Raw genomic sequence first — 22,296 nt, 5'->3', positions numbered from 1 at the left:
TCAAAGGGTTTTATAATACTTGAAGCTAGGTTTTCATCATTTGAGCATTCAAAGGTATAAAACATATTCTTCTCAACCTTTAGATCGATTTAGGGTTTGGAAAATATGAAGTTTGTGTGAAATTAAGTATTTAAATAGATTTTCTATTTGAATTTAACCTTTAGTTCATAAATCTAAGCTTCAAACTCTAATTATTTGGTTTTTTTAGATTGATTAACTTGATTGAAGCCATAAACACTAGTTATGGAGAGGAATTCAAGGTGTCATTAAGTTTTAGTTTTGTTTATGTATTGATGTTATTTCTTTTGTAAGTAATAACCAATGAATCACCATAACACCTATAGAATGTGTGATTCCATCCCTAAGGATGGTATTCGGGAATTGGCGGCCTAATTTGTAAGAATTTGTACATTTATTCATAACCTCGAATCCTTATGGATCAAAATCATCTATCATTATATTAGACATTTTTAATTTTAATTGACTATTGCTATGATCCATTTATCAAAGTGATTCTAATACACTTGAGGTGATTACGAGCATCAAATGATAATTCTAATGGAATCTATCAAATGGAATAAATAGGAATTATCCATAAGATTTGAAATTCAAATCTTACACTTTAAACCCCTTGAGATTTACAAGTTTTTATTAATATATTGAATAATAAAAAATTTAACACACTAAATCCTAAATATTCTCTTTATCAATTATTGCTTAATTTTGTTTTTGTATGTAATCTAAAATGACTTGCTATCTCACGGTCGACTTTCTTTATTGTGGCTTGGATTTCTTTCTTCGTATACATTATCCCACTAGCTGTGAAACCCGTATATTATACGGGTTGATTAAAACAAAATATTAAATAGAAACGATTAAATGAGAAGTTTATTTGAATTTGAAATTTGAAATAAATAAAAATTATAAGAAAAAAAACATGCAAAAAATAAATAAATTAAAATTATTGTTTAGTTATCAGACTCGTATACTAAACATGTTAATTATAACAAAATGTTAAACACAAAGGTTTAAACTGTAAATTTATTTGAAATTGAAATTGAAATTTAAAATTTAAAATTTGAAATTAATATCATTATGGTAGGTTTAATTTATGGAAACTAATTAATAATATATTAGAAATGGAAAATGAAATAAATAACAAGTGGAAAATAAATATATCTCTAAATTATGAGAAAATGACATGTGGCAAATTGAATGAGAGAATGACATATGGTAAAATAATTCTTATTTATTAGGATAGATTTTTATTGTTTCCAATGACTCGCAGCTTATCATGCATTTGTTGCCCGAGCACCTTATATTCCACATTTATTTCTATGCATTTTGCTTCTTTGGCTTCTAACATCTTCCCCTTAGTTTCAGAGATGCCCCAAAGACCTTAGCTTATTGTATGAGGTTAAATGATGGCTATCGCTAGAAATGAATTTTGACCGGTCGAATGACATTTTTAGAGAATAACTTAATGGCTTTTGTTTTGAAATATGTTATGAATTACTTTTGGTTTGAATTATGTTCGACTCTAAACGGATTTAAAAAGATTCTAAATATTGATGTAAGTGAGAAATCCAATAAATTTGAGTGGTTGGTGAGAAATCGTAAAAAGTAGGTGGATATTTTATGATAATAAAAATGGTAGGTATGAATTTGATCTAATTTATTATAGTGTTAGACCGTCCGATAACTTAAAAAAAAAACACATCTTTACAAAATTTAGTTTGTGACAAAAAAAAAAAAAAAAAAAAAAGCTTAAACATACAACTCTAAAATATCAATTACAAAATATAGTGTTCGGAAGAAAATTGTTATTATATATGAATCAACTTTAAAAAAAATCAAAATAAATTAAAGGTTGTACTATAAGTACCCTTCTTAACCAATTCTACCCCTAACATCAATCTAATCAATCTTTTACTTATGATTTGACATCGTTTTTTCTCTTTTTTTTGTTTTATTATTATTATTATTATTATTATTATTTTGATAACCATATAAAATTCGGACAACATTATAAATTCGGCCGATATTATAAAGTTCGAACGATAATATAAAATGGAACAAAAGTAAAGTTTGTTTTCAATCCACATAACGTATCACACAAATGTAATACCGAACCAGTTACTATATCAATGATAAATAAAGACAAACTTTGTTTTTGTTCCGTTTTATATTGTCGTTCAGATTTTATTATGTCGTTCGAATGTTATTATGTCTTCTGAATTTTAAAATGTTGTCCGAATTTTATACGGTTATTGAAATTAATAATAATAACTAGAAAGGTTACCCCCGCTACGTGGGAACCAAAAGTTTTCAATATTGTTTCCGAATCGTTAAATATGACAAACATAGAAAGTGCAAGGATGAAAAGCCCGGACTTTGCCCCGGACCGTTTTTTTTTATGTTTTTATGAAAAAATATAAAACTTTTGACTGCAAGGATCAGAAGTTTCAAAACGGTTACAGAATTAAAGAGGTGGGAATTAACAAATTTTTAGAAAAAGGATCAAAGTTGTCAAACCGTTAAAGTTTTGTGGTCAAACTTTAAATATTAAAAGGTTCCTAAAAAATGTAAAAATATTAATTGCAAGGACCAAAAATGTCAAAATAGGTAAAGAATGAGAAGCAAAGTGCAAGGACCATTTCTGCCAAAAAAATGTGCAGTTTACTATTCCTAAGCTTCATATCATTGTTGTCAAAATCGCGATCTTAAGCGTAGGATCGTACGATCCTACGATCCTAGGTATGAAAAACGATCCGGATTGTAAAATGATCGTATTTGGGGTAGGATCGCAGGTAGGATCGTAGGATCTAGATCCGATCCGATCCTACCTTCCCTTGATTTTTTTTTTTTGCAAATGAAATTTTTTTTATCACTTTATATCATTTACCCTTTACCAATTTAACATTTATCATTTTGTATTGTGATTATGACAAATATTTTGAGCTTTTTATAACTTTTGAATGAAAGATTGAATGTTTGAAATATTTTTAATGATTAAAAATTATAAAATAAAATTATATTTTATTTTGTGGGATCTTAAGATCCAGATCTTACAAACCCTAAAACAATCCTAGATAGGATCCCGATTTTAACAACATTGTTATATATATATATATATATATATATATATATATATATATATATATATATATATATATATATATATATAGTATTAAAAATTTAAAAAAACAACAAAAAAACAAAAAAGGAAGTTAAAAAAAAGACAAAAAAGTCACAAGGGTGAAATTGAAAAAGAAAGGGTATTTATAGCATTTAGCCTAAATTAATTATTCTTTTTTTCAAAAAACCTCCTTTGTAATTCTAACCCAGCCGTATTTGAGGTAAGTATTTTAGAAATAGTTTAATATATATTTATATTTTCAAACACATCGTATCATATCCAATAAATTTATAGATTTGTAAGAAACATGATTATATAAATTGAAAAGAAGTTCTAACTCAATTCCATAAATAATTCTTCAATTCTTTAACCCCGCCTCCATTCGCTCCGACCTGAAAATATTGGCGCCAAGGACTCACACCGTAGAACACGATGCAGAGCTTACTAGGGTTTCATCCTCCTCACTTCTCCGAGGTATGTTTCCTTCTCATTTATCGTGTATTTTATTGTATGGATCTCTTTTTTCGTTCTGAAAATTAGGTTTGATACATGGTTGTAGATTTGAGTATGCGAAAAATATTTCTCCTATCTTATTACAGGAAGCAGCATGGCTTCCGGGTTGGCTTCAGTCTTCTTCGATAAGGGAGGCGAGCAATCAAGCATTTCAATGTTCTTCAGGGCAAAGGCTCGAGGTTGGATGTATATTTTTTCTTCTTGTTTTCCCTTTTTAGTTTCACTTTCCACCTTTCAATTCAGTGTAATACTTCACGATTCTCGTTAAACTGAAAACACCTACCTATACAAAACATACTTGTTCCTTTTGATTTACTTTGACATTCTCTTATTATCTCAAATCAAAAGAAATACACTTCGTCAATCTGAATCTTCTAGGCAAGTTTTCACCTCTAGAAGTCATGTGTTTGATTAATCAGTAAAGTGGTAGGAGTTTATGAGCGTTGTTCAAAATTATTGAATGTTTTGAACTTTCTGATTACTTCTTTATATGCACATATATCTAATGGATGTTTATTATTATAATGATTAGGACATTGGATGCCTTCAGCAAAACATCAATACTAGAGAAAATGAGAATCTGTCTGATAATGGTGTGTGTAAGAGTTTCCATTTATTTTTATCTGGAGAAGACAACTCAACCATGAATTTTCCTTCATGTTCTAGCAATGTAAGTTTCTATTCATCATTTTCATCTTTGTTTTCCTTAAGATTATTATTTAAATTTTAACAGTTTCAGTTTCACTTCTCAGCATGAAATTCGATTCCATCTTCATCTATCATCAAATGAAGAATCTCAAAATTTATCAAATCCAATTCCAAGTAAATCTCAACCACAACCTCTTCCACTTCCAGATTCCAAAGTTACCCCTGAGGAGAACACCCAAAATCCAATCCCACAGAAGGGCAATTCAGGATTTTCCAGTCATGAACCTTTAAAGGGGCAAAATGGGAAAACCCCCAAATCTCATAAAGTTGATATCACAGATGCAGTGGAACTAGCTGTTGCAGCATCAGAAGCATTAATAATCCATGAGGTATTAAAAGATGAACCAAGCTCACAGCTTTCAACCCCTTCATCTGTTCTTGAAGCTGCAATAAGGGTAAAAAAGGCACGATTGGAGGAACTTAATGATGATTTTGAGGAAAACAATGACAATGAGTATGAGGTTGACTTTCTTTCGGATTTGGATGAGTTGACCATGGCAGAAGCATATGAAGATGTGGGATTAACAGTGAATAGTTATGGTTATGAATCCATATCTCATGTTAAAGATAGTTATGGAACCCTAGAAGCTGAATTTGGTTCTATTTCCACAAAACAAGAGATATTATCAAAAAAAGAAATTGTTTTGGAATCTATTGAAGGTGATACACATAAAGAACATGATGATTATGCAGCATTAGGGACTACAGAGAATGCTAATGATCTTGGGTGTGATTTTGATCCCATGTTTAGTTGTTCAGTTGAACAACCTGTTATTTCCACAAAAGAGGTAAATCAAAGATCCCCAAACAGATTTTATATGTTTTATATATAAATTATTAAATTTGTTGTTAAGCTGATATAAAAAAAGCTGATTATGTTTAGCAGGTTGATGGGCCATTGACATTGTGTCAAACAATTTTGAAATCTTCTTTCGGGTCTCGGGCTTCTGGATGTATTGGTAATCCTTATTATAATGGAAATGTTTTTTATCTTCTAAATTTAAACAAATAATTTAAATAAATAAACAAAAGAAACTAATGAGCTTTAATTTTGGGAATTTTGAAATTAAAAGGTAAGTTGATTAATGAAATTGATATCTATTTATTACTACATTTATTGCAATTATTATAGTAAAATATTATGTGGAGTTTAATAAAATACAAAAACTCATAAAATGACATGTGGAAAAAAAATTAATTCAAAATAGCCACAAAATGACATTTGGCAAATTGAATGAGAGTATGACAAGTGACAAAAAAAAAACCTTCATTTATTAGACTAGATTTAATTTAATTTAATATATATACATGTAATCTGTGAATTAATGTGCAGAAAAACTTTTGCACAAATATCTCTCCTAATCTTTAGTTTTTAACACAAAATCTAAGTCACTCAACATAAATTACATGATGCATTAAGTCAATTTAAGCAATCTTTTCCTCAAACAATGCCTATATATATATATATATATATATATATATATATATATATATAGTGATTTGTGTAGTATATTAATCTTGTTTTTGTATTCTGTGTATTAGAAAACGAAGATAAGATGACAAATTTGATTCCAGATAGATTTCAAAGCCGTTGGTTTGGTGGTTGGAAATGCAAGGTGAGGGCTATTTTGGGAACATATTTTCTTTTTTACTTAATGGACTTAATAACTACAATGTTCTTGCTAATTGGTTTTCAGAATGAAGATGCAGTTACAGACAACAAAATCCCTGAACCATTTGCTTTAAATGAATCGAGTTCTCTTTCGGAATCTGCCGATATTGCCCCTGATATGAATTCAGCCATACAAAAACAGGATAATACTGTTTCTCAGTCAACCATACCTCCTAAAGATATAGATACACACCACAAAACTACCAATAACAGTAATTTTCTTTCCGATACTGCCCCTGATATGCCTCTTAGTGTGTCCCCAATGGAGGACCTTTTGTGTTCTGTTGTTCCTTGCAGCTTTTCTTCCGATAATACCCCTCCCCATGTTAATCTCAATAACCCAAAAAGTGTCTCACCCCAAAATACCGATTATACCCTTCACCAAGTTAATCCAAAAAGTGCCTCACCCGTAAATACTGATAATACCCTTCACCAAAATAATCCAAAAAGTGTCTCACCCCAAAATACCAATAATACCCTTTGTGAGAATATTTCAAGTCCTACTATACGAAGACACGTGTCCTCACTTAAAACTTACAGCATCTTACCACATCCCCCTTATGATCCATACTCAGTGAACAAACAACCTACACAAGATGATGTCGAGAAAAAGACCAAATTACCCTCGGCTACTATAAATAAAGAAAATCCGGAGTTACTTCCAACCGAGGTTTTCAGAAAGGTGAAGTCCAACATCAAAAGCTGTGTAGTTCCAATGAGAAAACGTGTCCGTTTTTCAGAACCCGAAATTATTCACACAAAAAAAACACGAGTCACATTCACATGCAACAAAACACGTTTATTTCAAGATTTTAATTTTTTAATTACGGGGTTTTCAATCAAGAAACATAAAGAAATAAAAAATCTAATTCAAAAAAACGGTGGCATAGTTTTAGATGATATTCCATCTCCTCCATCTTCAACTTCTAGAAGACAAAAAAAAATCTCAAAATATCGACTTCCTGTGATTTTGAGTCCCAAAAGGCTACTCACAACCAAGTTTTTATACGGGTGTGCAGTCAACGCGTGTATTCTCAAAGTCAAATGGCTGTTTGACTCGGTCAACGAAGGTTCAATCTTACCACATAAGAAATACATGATTTTAAAAGAACATGTGATTAATTGTAGCATGATAATTGGGATTCGGATGCCAAATAGAAGATTGATTTTCCAAGATATTGCGATTATGCTTCATGGGAAGCATGATTTTTGTATGAAAATGGAGAAAGTTGTGAGGCATGGAGGGGGGTTGGTGTTCAAGTCGTTTCATTGGTTGGTGAAGAGACTTGAGAGTAATAGGGTATTGATTGGGGCGATTGTTGTGGAGGGTGAAATTGGTATTTCACGTCAGTTGAAGCAATGTGCGGTGGAGCAAAAGATTCCGGTGGTGCCGTATGATTGGATTGTGAAGAGTTTGTATGCGGGTAGGGTTGTTCCTTCACTTGAAGAATTCAAGAACCCATATAGAGTTCCTTTGGAAATGAGTGAAGAAATATAAATCTTGAAATAGAGGGGGTGTTTGTTTGTTTGTTTGTTTATTGTTTTTATTTTTAAAAAAAAATGTATTATAAATTGTATCTTTACATGAAAGGAATATTGGAGATGTCCCTGAATTGGTGTTAATTAATATGTTCTCGCAATAGATTATTGTATCAGCATGTCATGTGATTAAATGGTATTATATGATACAAACCTATCTTAGTTCACTTCCGTGTGTTCTTGGTAGTTGAAAATTAGAGGAAGTTTGTTACATATAGGAGGGAGAAGAAATTAGGCATATGAGAGTGCATGGTGTCGGTTGATTTTGGCCGGAAAAGCCACCGGTGTTGTGGTTCCACCCGTCTGCGGGTTCGTGACCATTGCGAACCCACAAATTTTTTTTATTGGCCAACCATATATAAAAAACAAAACTAACAAGGAGCTAGAAAAACAATAACATAAAATCCAGAGGATTTTGAAGCCAATTTAACCAATCAAAATGAACATCTATGGTTCCAATTTGCAAACCATAAAAACAAAAACTCTTGAACTGAGTCAATGGTGGGATAGAGCTAATTCTAGGATCGAATGTCTCTCATTGTGGTCTTGATTTTAAGCTAGTACAATCAAGGATTCTGGTATGAATTTGGTAGTCATCTTGATCTCTTCTTTTGTCTGTTCGTTCACTTTTTCAACACCACATTATTTCTAAACCTTTAAATATACCAAGTCGTAGTACAATCAACCACCATTTTCTTCCTTGATGACATTAAACTATTATTCATGGTATTAAACAAGCCAACAACCAAATATATACCCACTTAATCAAGATCAAGCCAAGAAAATATAGCGTTCCAAGTTCTCGCTGCCACTTCACTCCTTATGAAAAGGTGATCAAATTGTTCTTTGCCAAGGTTACAAATTGGGCACAACATGAATGAACATCCATATTTCTATTTGTTAAGTTAATTTGAGTTGGAATTCTATTCCTTAAAACCCTCAAAAATAGAATATTTACCTTTTTAGGGACAAAATGATTCCATCTAGTTTCTTGATCCAAAGACGGTAAGACCACGTCATCAATCCACCTCCTTTAAGTTTCCAACCATAAATGAGCCATCTTCACCAATTTCATAACACCACCTATCCGTTTGATGATTCAAAGAAACATTTTGAATAACTTCCATAAGGGTCAAAAATTGTACTTCTTCACTCTTGTGATTAATGTCTCTAAGACCGGTTCCAGTCTCAATTTACTTTTCTATCAACAATCATATATTCTTTATGTTGCTCTAACTTGAAAATTCATGGAAATCTAGAATCCAAGGAATCTCCAATCTATCTATCTATCAATCTAGAATTCTGTAGACATCCCATTACCAACTATTTTCTTGAATATAGAATCAACCACTAAACCCCGGTTTAAAAGTCGAGCATTGGAACCCAAAACACGAGACCAAGGGTCAGACCCAGTATAGTCAGAGCTGCGAAAACCCCCATTAGAACAAAACAGCTGTTTAATGACTTTAACCCAAAGAAGGTTGTCATTATTAAAAATCTTCACCGCCACTTTTGAATAAAAGGAAGATTAAAGGCAACTAAACTACCAATATCCAACCCACCATGTTTTCTATCAGCAAGAACGACATCCTATTTAATCCAATGCATTTTTCGATTGTCCTCATCCACTCCCTAAAAAAAGTTTGCACATGCTACTTCAAGAATTTTTGCAACTCGAACAAGCATAAGAAATAGAGACATAAGATTGATACCAAGAGACCTTAGAACAAATTTAATGAGCATCAATCTACCTCCAATAGATAGGTTCGAAACTTTCCATTTAGAAATCTTCTTTTGGAACCTGTCAATAATAACCTTACATCCTTTCACCCACGACATGTTAGACATGTTGCCCCATAGAGAGTTCACTTGTGAAGAATTAGTAACCGAATCTCCTTCTTACTTGTATATTATGATTTTAATTATCATTTTAGGATTTCAGTTATCATTTAACCAGTTTAATTGTTGTTTTAGTAAATGTTTTAATAGTTTTTTAATTAAAATTTAGAGAGTTCGGAAAGATGAGTTACTTGTGTAGTGGTGTCACAACTAGCAATTTAGCTAGGAAATTTTGTACTCCTGTAAACATCATCCGTTGTGATATATGTAATTCTTATGGATATCAAACATTATGCTAAATCAATGACAACAAATTCCATCAAGGTTCATCAAGTAAAGTGCAAAACTCTATACAGAAAGTTTCAAATAGTCAATATGAAAGTTGGAAACTCTACGAATTCCGGGTTAAGTTCATTATGAACTAGGAATTCCTTATTGGGTCTAATGGACCAATAAGCTTCCAATTCGACTATCTTAGGGTTAGAACCCTTAAATGGGCTCTAATTGGACCCATATTCATAAAACTTAACATGTTGGGCCATAATTGATCCAATAACCTTAAGGGACCATAAATCCATTCTTTTATGCAAAATTGGGCCATGAATACACTTAAAGGCCCAATGGGCCGAAAATTTTCTCTGTGGGCTTCATAATTTCGAACCAAGGAAAGAAATGGGCCAAATTAATTCACCTCCTTTCTTCTAACCCATTCTCGGCCCATGTGTATAAAAAAATAAACAAATAAAAATAAATGGGAGATTAACTTAAACCATGCCACCTTATTTTTATATATAGGATAACAATGCATTATACACAACATATATCTATAAACCTCTCATATCTCCATGTAACCATCACCTCAATACTTCTCTCTCTCTCTCTCTCTCTCTCTCTCTCTCTCTCTCTTTCTCTTATAATCGGCCGAGATCAAGGCCAAGGAACATACACACATTCTTAAAAACTCTTTCTCAACCACTCTCTAGAATTCCTCTTCCTTCCATCAAAAATTTCGAAATTGTGGGTGCTATCAAGAGGCTTCTTCACCTACTTCAAAATCCTTTGTAAGTTTTGCTTAAACCCATGGCTTAGCTTCTTAATTACTCCAAAAATTTCCTTTTAACTCATGTCTTTTCATGATCTATGCTTCATAGAGTCCAAAATCATTCAAGAAGCTTACTAGGGCCGAAAAACCATACCATTTTCTTCCATTCTTCTTCAAAACCGAGAACAACAAGAAAAGGTGAGTTCATACCCCCTTGTTTTCGGTTTTTAATTGCTTTTAGGGGGAGAATACAAGTCTTATGTGTAGATCTATGTGTTTATACATGTTATGTGGGATTTTATTGATCTATGTTTGTAATGTCCCAAAAATACGGGCTAAAAATTTCATTTTTAATTACGTGATTTGCAAAACGTTTGTAACAAAGTATCATACGATCATATCATTTAATAAAAACATGTCTCGTAACTATAATCCAAAACGTGAAACATAATAATGTTAGAGTACAAATCCGAGAATATCTCATAGTGCGTAAAACAAAGAGCGTGTGTGTGATGAGCCGCTATCGTGCCAGCTCCTTCCCCTTGACTGAAGAGGTACCTGAAACAACAACTGAAAACCGTAAGCACGAAGCTTAATGATTTCCCCCACTATACCACATACCATATAACCACATAACATACATATATTGTCAGGCATATCTGGGTGCCCGACCTACCCCTTCGGTCCTCTCGACCGGATACTGACTAGCGCATATCTGGGTGCTGGCCTCCCCTTCGGTCCTCTTGACCAGATACTGACTAGCATATCTGGGTGCTGGTCTCCCCTTCGGTCCTCTCGACCGGATGATGGGGACTATTTCACCCCCTACTACTACTACCACAAAGCTCATATCGCATAATCTATCTAGCATGGATGGGCATGACTGCCCCTTCGGCCCTATCGACCGATAATGTAACATTTATTTTTATTCATTTATTTTTGGAGTTTGTGGAGGAACTCGGCGAGTTGGTGCTTAGACTCACCGAGTAGGGTCGCAGATTTTCATCCGGGTTCACGACTGGACTCGGCGAGTCCATGAGTGGACTTGGCGAGTCCATGCTGTTTAATGAAACCCTAATTTACCGGGTTTGGGACCTATTTAAAGGCCCTTAAGGCCGTCATTTGCGGCTACCAAACCCCAGAGAGAGACCCTAAGAGATCTAGAGCGTTTGTGAGGAAGGAGAGGCCATTGTTGATCATTTTGTTGGTGTAATTTCAAGAAGGAGGTGAAGGCAAGAGGAGGCTGACGAAGGTGCGATTCTAGTGACTTCAGAGTTCAGAGGCTTCATCTGAGGTATTTATTTGTACCTTCTTTAGTTTTGGTGTTGATTCTTAGAGTTAGGGTTTTCTAACCCCTTTAGAGGATGGTTATGTGGAGCAATTGGTCCCTTCTCGAGTTTGTGCTTTGGATCTGGACTCAAAGAGGTCCAGAGACCTTAACCCTTGGAGCTTTATGAGTTACTTTGGGGGCCATGGACTTAGGATGTCATTTTTGGAGCTAAATCACCAAATGATGCCATCTAGATGATATAAGAGTGTCAAGGTTTGAACTTTACGTGACTTTCATGCTTGGGAATGCCAGATCTATGGATTAAAGGAACAGATCTGACCTCAGGAGGTCAATGGAGTTTGTGCATGGCATGAACTCGCCGAGTCCAAGGATCAGGCTCGGCGAGTAGGGTTGGGGTTTCATGTAAATCACTCAGTGAGTAGACTTGCCGAGTTGGTGGAATAACTCAGTGATTCAGAGGGGGATTAGAGGACTGGAGTTCAAGGCGGAACTCACCGAGTTGTTCTTGAGACTCGGCGAGTTGAGTCGGGGTGGCCCCGCGATTCATGCCAGGTGTGACTTGTCGAGCAAGGGGAGGGACTCGACATGCCAAGCGAGAATAAAGAGTTAGTGGACATGTGTATACTCGCCGAGTCGCCAAAGTGCACTCGACGAGTTGCGTCAAAGTTTGACCGTTGACTTTCGTTGACTTTTAGGGTTTGGTCAACAATGGGGTCTTTGAGTCAAGAGAGGGGTAAAATGGTCTTTTACCCTTCTGAGGGTGCTAAGAGAGGGTTGAGTCTAGTCTCGAGAGTTATATTTATGAGAATATTTACTTTATGTGATTAGGCGGAGGCTAGATCATATTTCTACCGAGTCAGAGATTTACCGAGACATCTGAGGTGAGTCTTCTCACTATACTTTACCTAGTGTGGTAAAAGAGTTATGTGATAGAGTACTTTAGAGTTATGTGTCACACCCCAAAACCGGAACGGCGGAAACGTTCTGGGGTGGATGACGTCATGTCAAGTGTCACAGCATATGCAATATAGTAATCAAAGTACAACAACCATTGCATTAATAGTAATAGTTTTACATAAGTTACAATACATAGAAACATCAAAGTAATATAGAAACTAATATAGTTGCAGCTAGGTACTAAACTACCTTCACCAAAAGCGCCTGAGATGTACCTGTCTATTGCTGACCTGAGAGTACAAGTTATTTTGAAAGCAAGTATCAACATTTTTATAAATGCTGGTGAGTTCATAAGTATTTAGTGTCATTTATGTAAGTAAGTATTTTATTCAAAATAACTTTATAAAAAGTAGTAGTTTGGAATCTACGGTGTATTAGTGTCCTTTCTAGAAAATCCTATATTTTCTAAATAAAAGCAGTCTTCTACCAAGACTCGACAATGTTATGTTTTTAAAGAGAAATTTTCCCTGAAATACAATCGTTACCCAAAATACGGTATTTGACTTTAAAGAAAGTAGGAGAATATCACTAGAAAAATATTAAGGGAAAATGACATATGCCTTAGCAGAAACACTGCTGACTAAGGCAAAAGAAATCATAGACTCCAGGAGAGTATCAAATGAATGATACGCGTGGCTCAGTCTAACAAAAGAAACACAGACCCCAGACAGTATCAAATGAACGATACAGCTAGCAAGGTCTAAAACAAAGGGTGAATGTGAACTCGTATGTAACCATGCTGATCGACGATAGAGTATCCGATGACCCTCCAGGTCACGCGTAGAGGTAGTGGCAATAGTAGTGGCTTCATGTCACCCATGGGCCTTGCCGGCGCGGACTGTAGCTAGTAGTCAGGGTGTGGGAGTGTCAGTACCATATAGATCTATACACATGATGTTCGCTCTCCTTCCCGAAGACTCTGGTTACACGGCATTGGCGCAATGAAGCGTCGTAGAGGGAAATAGTGTGTCACATTCTAAAGTAAAAGAGAGAGATAGAGATAGAGACTCCTAACTATTCCTATAATAGTTACTAGGGTTCCAGAAACATGAATAATAGAGGGAGGCATTTAATACCCAAGGCAATGAACTCGCTGAGAGAGAGAGAGAGAGAGAGCTTTTATGTCTATATATGTATACATGATATATAATTAATGATTAAACGACCTTCGGATGGATATCCGATCCCACCAGACCACATCCAAACGAGGAAAAGGAAATAGGTCGAACTAGCCTTCTTAAGTCCTTTAAACATTATTTATATAACTATACAAGTACAGGCATGCATTTAACGAAGTAGAAGCACTTAACGAAGTAGTAGCATTTAAAGAAGTAGAAACATCTAACGAAGTAGAAGCATAACGAAGTAGTAGCATCTAACAAAGTAGAAGCATTTAACGAAGCAGAAGTATAGAAGCATAGAAGAAAACTTTAACGAAAAATTTTGGAAAAACTTTACACTTAAAGAAATTACGAACTGATATCATTTTGTAAAACAAGCTTGAAAACCTTTGGAAACCCTTTGAAAACTCTAGTAACAAGTTTTGAATATAATTTGATAAAATAATACAAGTGAAGAAAAACCTTGATTTAAAACACCGTGGTAACTAGTTTTGAAGTAAGACGTACGGCGCGAGAGACAATTTGAGAAAAGATTTAAATAAGTAAAGACGTTTTGGAAACCATCTATAGTGTTATACTTGGTAAAACAGCTGAAAGTGTGATAAATCCTTGTGCACGCGGGTTATTAATCACATATGATTGATATTATAACTAGCATGTTTTAAATTGTATCCCCCCCATAAAAGTATGTAAAAACATTTAAAAGGTTAATTCAGGACCAATTCTATGCATTTTTTCAAGTCAAATGAAGAAGTTAGGGCATCATTTGGGCACTCTTTGGGAGTTTACGGCCCATGGACCAATTCTAGGGGGGCTTACCGCCATAAACTCCTATGTCCAATGATTCTTTGATGTTTAATGCCTTTACTTCAATGGTGGTTGCTTCTAGACATTTTCCAAGGCCATAGGAGGTGTTTGAGGGCATTTCTAACACCTCAAAGGGTGTTCTAGGCCTATGAAGAGGGGTTTACGGTCCAAGAGTGTTCATGGGCTGTAAACTCAATTTTACTCTCCATATAATAAGGTTTTGGTGTTCTAAGCTCGAAGGTGTAAGTCCACAAGTCATATCTAAGCCCTAGGGGTAGTTTAGAGGGGTTTTGGGGCTTAAAAACCCCACTTAAGGGTGTTCACGGCCCAAGAGTATTCTTGGGCTGTAAACACATAATCTTGCCCCTATTTGATGTCTTAAACACGAATTTGCATGTTAACTAAGCTATACAACAAGTTAGGATAGATTACTTACTAGTTTGGGGCTCGAAACGGGCGTTTTTGGCTCGAAAACAAGTTGTAGAGAGAGAGTGTATAGAGAAGGAGTGAAAAGGGTGGAAATGAAGTTTACTCTCCCTTATATAGGGGCTTGAGTTGGGGCTCAATGGAAATCTACCCGATACTGCCGTTACACAAGGCTTTTGGTCGCACCCGATTAAATGGTCGTATTTTGACTTGGTTGAAACTAAAACTTTTCAAGGGATTTATGAGGGTGTTTCTAATTTGTTTCAACCCTTACCAAGTCATTATAAAAGTCCCAAATTAATTAACTAGCCCAAAAGTTTAACGAACAGTTTAATAAAGCGAGGCTTATTAACGGAAGGAGGGGTTAACAATGACAGAATAAATTTCGGGTTGTCACATCATCCCCCCGTTAGAGGGAATTTCGTCCCGAAATTCAGGTTTAGGCAAGTAAGTAATCACAAACAATCGGGTAGAGGTATGAGGGTACTTCCTATTCGGCTGGTCCTTGCACTCCCAAGTGAACTCTGGCCTATGCTTGGCGTTCTAACAACCTTCACTTACGGGATGCGGATTTTGATTCGTGCAGTTAGCGATTTTCTACAGGTGTGTCTATGAAGTTAGGGTTCTCAATGGTTTCTATCAAGATGAGTGGGATACCAAGAGTGGCGTCGACAATCATTTATCAAGTCTAAGAAGTGGATTGATATGGGGTGAAACTTGTGGAATTTCCGAAAGTAGTAGTGGTCTGACGAGGGTTGGACCAATCTTTGCGAAGAATCTCGGATGGTCCTAAACTCTCAGAAGGGTAGAGCTCTTCAGTACTTAGAACATAGTGTAATTCTATGGCGAGATCATCACTGGCGTGATCGCCATTCCGAAGTTCCAAACGTCCTCTCATACTGGGGTGTAGTCCTTCAGGTTGGTTCTTAGAAAGCTCGGGTTGTCCTTGGATTCGTGTTTCCTGTCAGTTGGCTTTTAGAGGTTTTCTAGATCATCAGATGGATTGCATGTCTACGGGTATCTATTTGCTGCAGAGTGTCTATCTCAATCTTGTGCAAAATGAACCTGCACTTCTGATTCTTGAGATGTTTCTAACGGAAACTCTCAGGGTCGGGAAGATAGAGTTTCACCAGACGAGTGCTTAGAAGTCTTTAAACTTCCCATCATCATCTAGTTGGCGCTTTCACGGCATGATTTTTATCGGGAAAGGATCATGCTCTTACTTGCCTTGCTGTTTCATGAACAGCAGGCTCTGCTCAGGGCTAACTCAATCCTTAGAGATTTTCCGAAGTGTTGGACTATCTCGGGAGGTGGTTCTACTATTTCTGTGCGAGATAGTATTCTTGGAACACCTATTAGTCCCGTGAATCTCTCAGATATGCCCTATTCTACAAGGCGTTGATTTATTTCAGTTGCAGAAAGCGCGTGCTCTTGTATAACCCATCGACTAACACCTAGACTGGTGTCAAATCTATAATCTCTTCGGGATCTGGGTTATAAGGGTTAACGCAACCTACTTTCGCACTTTAATCAAGTATTCTTGGTTGCGGAGGTTATCCTGTGGTTCTCGGTATTCTAGTGTTCACTTCGGAGAATGCAGTCCATCGTCTACAGGGCGACGGTGACTTCTTCCACGTAAGGGGGCAGAGTGTCCTAGGCACTACTCATCGGTAACGGGGTGGACGAAGTGCCTGAGTAGTGCGAACATCTTCTGCAACCACTCTTCCGAAGGTTCTGAGTTTTCTCGGTCTATGTCAAATCTAGTGAGTATAGGGTTCCGTCACTCGGAACTTTAATCTCCTCATCCACTCTTCTCAGAGTTTACTCATCGCAGCTTTCGGATTTCCGGGATATCTGCTGAGATGCTTAATTCGGGGAATTAAGCGTGAATAGATGGTCATAGTCAATGTCCTTGACTCTCACGACTCAGATTTCTTTACCAATTGAGGGTGTTAGCTACTATGTTGGCTTAACCGGGATGGCAACAAATTTCGGATTTGTGGTCATTATAATAGCTCAACCCGCAGGGGTTCTCTTGACTCTAGCTCCCATTCCATGGGATAGGATGAAGGGTCTTACTATGAGGTTCGTGGTAGAGCTCATACTGGGCTTAACCACTAATACTTGGTGTATGCAAGCTGTATATAATTGAGGTCGGCAGGACGTTTAGTTGTGCGACTCCACCCCAGACCCACAACCCAACGAGGAACAGGGAGTAGGGAGGAAACACACATCTTAAATCTTTTTGATCTCAATTATATACCACCCTTATGCATATACTCAGTTATAGTGGTCAGTCCCATGAGTTCTATCCTCTTGATTCACGAACCTGATTGCGAGGTGCGAAGGGTCTTTCTGGAGGATCTACAGAGTATGCTTCGGGTGGTTATCGTCTTCTGGAATACTTGTAGTGTCTTTCGCTTTGGTTTCTATCTGTCTAAGAAGGGTTGGTTGACAGCGCGCGGTACCCTTCTCCTGGGTACTTCGAAAGGTTTGAGATAAGAAGGACGACTGACGGATCGCATTTAGGTTTTATTATCTTTATTATGTTTAGGTTCGGAAGAACCTTTATTTTACTAAATGGCTACGGAGAAAGTTCTTTTTATACAACACTAGGGATTTACACATGGTTGCACGAAGTCGAACCATGATTGTGTTGGATTAGTGTCTAAGTCCATAACTATTTTGGTATGTACTTGACCCGATGGTGCATGGTCCTTTTGGGTTGCTTTCACCAAAACAACTTGATAGGATGAATTATAGAGAGAAATGATTAAATATGATTTATTAATATGTTATGAGAATAATATATTAAAGGAGAAATCATATTGTTTAATTAATATTAGTCAAGAATTAATTGGTAATTAGTTTTGTGACTAAAAGAGATTAATTAAACTTAAGGGACTGGAATTGTAATTATAAGATAATTGCAATTTGGGCTATGGATTGCCTTATATTAAGGAGTGGACGAATTCTATGGGGAAAACCCATTAGAAATCGTCCAAGGCCTTTAAGGAAAGGAGTCCATGGGTTGCTTAGGGCTTAAGCATCCAAATTAGGGTTTCCTTGTTAGATAACCCTAATAGCCTCACTATATATAGAACCCTTATGCTCCAAAAACGTGGTGAACTAATGGTCTAGGGTTTCCACACGTTTTTGAGAGCCTCCTTCTCTTCTCTTCTTCATCCTCTTGCTCTTGGTGTTTGTGAACCATTAGAGGAGTGACATTTGTGACTCTAAGCTTTCTAAAGTCAATACAAGGAGGATTTGAAATTGTTATTGCTACATAACAATCAAGGTATGATCTAAACCCTAATTATATGTTATATTGATTATCATATGCTAGATCTAGGGTTTATAGTCTTGGATGAATTGCATGTACAATAGAGAAACCTAGATCCAAGCATTAGGGTTTGTATGAGCACATAGGATGTTCTTATGACCAAAACCCATCAGTGGTATCAGAGCCTTGATTGGTTTCTATTGTATTGATGCCTTGTATGTTTGTTCAAGTTAAAAAATTCGATTTTTGTAAATCTGTCCGATGGACTCGGCGAGTCCCATAGTGGACTCGGCGAGTCCATTGGGGGTACTCGGCGAGTCCAAGCGTCAGAAAGAGCAAATATCGGGATTTCTTGCTGTTTATCTTTGAAATACTTGCCTTTATCATATTAGATCAATATAAATCCGATTTTATGATATATTTGAGTATATTCTTGATCTAATTGAAGATATTTATCAATTAATAAAATATTTATTTCCTTATGTGATAATTGATTAATTATTTTGATTAAATTGGTAAATTGTTTTGCAAGAAATTATTAAATAAATCAAATATGGATAATTATGTGATTAAATGTTAATTTAGATTATTTGTTATTTGATCCCCAATGTTTTGAAAAGGTTTCAAAACTTGCCCTCAAGTTTTGGAATTTAAATTTTGATTAAAAGTTTAATTTTGATGTATATTTAAATTCTAAACCAAAATGTTTTGAAATTTTTCAAAACTTGCCCTCAAGTTTTGGAATTTAAAAGTTGATTAAAAGTTTAATTTAGGAATGTTAAATTCTAAAACCCTAGTATTGTTTTGAAAAGTTCAAATCACACCCTTATGGTTTTATGAATTAATTAAGGTGTATAATTAAAAGAGGTTTAATAAATCCATAAAAGTTTTATGTTTACAATTTAATTGAATTAAAAGTATAATTGTTAAATTTGACCTCCTAGTATTTTAAAAGTGTAAAATACACCATATACTATATATAACATTAAAAGTCTAACATTATATATATGTATGAGTAAAAGTCAGTCTTACCGTTAGTAGGCCTCATTCACGTAGCTGGTCTATAAGGGGTGTTTAAGGAAATTGCCTATAAAATGGCGATTGAATGGGTATCCACTCTTACCCACCGCACTCTTGACTAGTGGAGGGTCGTTAGCCGAACGGGTAGGATAGGACAAAACCTTCCATTATAAGTATAATGAAGTACAAAAGTAACTAAATGTTCTACAAATTCCCAATCTTAGTTACTTAGGCAAAAGTGAATTGATGCAATTCCATGAAATTACACTTTGTGCCCTTGCGAAGACGTTAGTGGAGCGTGTGTGGTTAACTGGCACACTAAATGGTTCTAAGAAAAGGTAGCAAAGGGTGACTCAATGTTTGTCATAGTTCGGTGGAGCGTGTGTGGTTTACCGGCACATCGAATGGGTGACTGTAACATGTGAGGGCACCATGTAAGTTTGCATGGTTATTCACACCCGCTTTGTGATCCTCGACATCCCAGTCACAAACTAGAGGGGCATATCGAGATTTAAACATGCCATTGAAATGTTCAATGAATCTCAAAGGATCTAGGAGTTTTCATAAATTTAAAACTTAAATTTCTTTTTTTTTTTGTTTTTCATGGTGGAAATTAGTGAATCGTCATTCACTTACCTTCAAACATTCTGCAACTAGATTACAGCATCCCTTTTCTAGGTTGTAGCATATTGTGTTGGGTCCTAGCCTTAGTATCTCATTTGGGTGATTTACTAAGGACTCAATCAATCAACTAACTTGAATTTGTTTTCTCCCGTTTTGTAGATGTCAAAGTATGGCAACTATGGTCTTCCCAAATCCCGTGGAACAAGCATTCCGCATGAAGATGATATTCCACGATTCGATCGAGGAACAAGAGATCATGCTTCTCTTCCTCCACCTCCTCCAATTATTCTCCCTAACCCACAAGTTCGAAGGCTTGAAAAGTTCAAACTCACTCAAGCCCTTTTGGCAAGTAAACATAAAGAAGGAAAGTCGGTGTGTGCACACGTCCTAGGGATGAAGCCACACATTGATAGGTTAAGAATGTTGGGATCCATTGTATGTGAGGAGATGGCTGTTGACTGAGTTCTTCAGTCACTTCCTAACTCATATAGTGAGTTCGTAAGAGAGTACTATATGATGAACTGCGACGTGACCCTTATAGATCTCACCTATATGCTTATTGCTGCTGAATCAGCAATGGTTTGGCGCAATAGAAAAGCAAATTTGATTGGTGAATCTGCCTTCAAGACCTCTATGGATATAGACAATGGCAACGAAAGACATGCTATGATCGAAAAGTTTGATCATAAGAGAAAGGCAATGTTTGAAGTAGTTCCATGTCCTGTTCCAAAAGAGTCAATTTGCTTTTATTGCCAAGAGAAGGGGCATTGGAGACGAAGCTGCCCTATTTACCTAAGAGATCTAAGAGATGGGAGAGTCAAAACGTATGGCTTTGCTTTAGGTAAAATCCATTGACTAACTCTTTTAAGCTCGTATTCTAGATTCTTAATACATAATGTGATAAGATTACAATTGATGTTTTATAGGATCGAAGAAAAGAAAGGAAGCTTAAGGGAAGAAGTGAGCAGAATCTAACCATGAAGAAATGGATTTCGATCGCATTACTTGAAGATTAGATTCTTGAGCTACTACTTAGAGTTAGAATTAGATTGCTAAGAAATATGTATTAGCATAGTTTTTCAATGAATTGCGTTGTAAGGACAAATTTTTTCCGCAATAAAATAAATTTTGATTTTATATTATTTATTTATCCTTGCAATGACATATATGAAAAATTGATGTTTGGATGTTTCTATTATTAGCAATAATGGATTTGATTCTTAATTATATTATTTGTGGAAATGTCGAGAATTTACCAAATAGGGAGAGTTTCTCATCACCCAAGCATCAATTGGACAGAAACTTGGAATCATGCAACTTGGTTGCACGATGAATGAGAAATTTCATATTTGGAAATTAGACTAATTCATTGACAAAGTGTCAAGTGAAGGACTAGGAGATCGAGTACACAAAGTTGCGTGTTGATCAAGTCCACCATAAGAGTAACAAAGATATTCGTCATGATTTACTAAAGGTTTACTAAATATGATTATACTTATAAGATTAAGTGTAATTATGAATTGATTGAAAAGGTTTAAATCAATAGCAGAACGAATAAGAAGAATCAAGTAGGCAGAAAGATAAAAGTTTCTCCATTCTAAGAAGAAGGGAGAGTACCTTTTATGCTTTATGATAAGTCTTAATGATTAAGAACCATATCTCAATTGATCCTCTAAGTGGGTCTTAGTACAATTGTATGTCTAAGAAGAGGAATCAAGAATTGAAGAAATGGTTTAAATCAAGAAGTCAATCATACTTCGTTCCAAAACAAGTCTTAGAGTTAAGATTGTGAAATTGAGTGATAAGTATTAAGAAGGTTTATGACATTCATCAAATGTGGAAAGTTGTGATGTCTTGGATAAGACAAAGACCAACTAGGACCAATTTATGAAGTGTTTTAAACTACACTAACTCTTGAATATTTGTTTGTCAAGAAATGTTTATTGACAAGAGAATCTTATATGTCAAGGAGTCAGTGGGAGTCTTAATGGTCTTGAAAGGTTTCAAGAACAAATCAAAATAAACCTTATCGATCATCACTAGCACACGAGTTGGGGTTTACAACCTATCGTGTTGACACTATTTTGTTTCTGTGCCATTCCAATTGAGTCAATTATGCATGTGAGTTCTATGAGTTCTCATTTGAACGCATAAAAGGTAGGCACCTTGATCAATGGAAAGTACATTGATAGGAAAGGGTGAGCTGCTTAACTACTTGGAAGACATGGTGGGCAGCTGTGCTACCATAAGGCAAGAAATCAAGATTAAGAAAGTTCAATCCATATGAGTTTGAATTTGTCGTAAACTTTGGTTTT

At 35.5% G+C, this 22,296-nt stretch overlaps 1 protein-coding gene across 3 annotated transcripts; it reads left to right on the top strand.

Annotated features, from left to right (window-relative positions):
* The first annotated feature begins 3,473 nt into the window (after positions 1-3,473).
* Positions 3,474-7,655, top strand: LOC145103184 (uncharacterized). Of its 3 annotated transcripts, none has more exons than XM_079040757.1 (7): positions 3,474-3,613; positions 3,739-3,831; positions 4,185-4,322; positions 4,405-5,148; positions 5,247-5,319; positions 5,903-5,976; positions 6,058-7,655. In XM_079040757.1, the coding sequence occupies exons 1-7, from the start codon at positions 3,572-3,574 to the stop codon at positions 7,528-7,530; spliced, it is 2,637 nt and encodes an 878-aa protein (XP_078896883.1). In that variant the 5' UTR covers positions 3,474-3,571; the 3' UTR covers positions 7,531-7,655. The 3 variants fall into 3 exon arrangements, with proteins under 3 accessions (XP_078896883.1, XP_078896874.1, XP_078896890.1); XM_079040748.1 differs by having other exon boundaries at positions 5,244-5,319; XM_079040764.1 differs by having other exon boundaries at positions 3,525-3,613; positions 3,699-3,831; positions 5,244-5,319.
* Positions 7,656-22,296: the final 14,641 nt, after the last annotated feature.

The sequence above is a fragment of the Lactuca serriola genome, chromosome 1 (assembly GCF_051521515.1).
Source record: "Lactuca serriola cultivar US96UC23 chromosome 1, Lser_US96UC23_V15, whole genome shotgun sequence".
In the NCBI taxonomy this organism is placed as follows: domain Eukaryota; kingdom Viridiplantae; phylum Streptophyta; class Magnoliopsida; order Asterales; family Asteraceae; genus Lactuca; species Lactuca serriola.
This window is presented reverse-complemented; position numbering and strand designations above follow the sequence as displayed.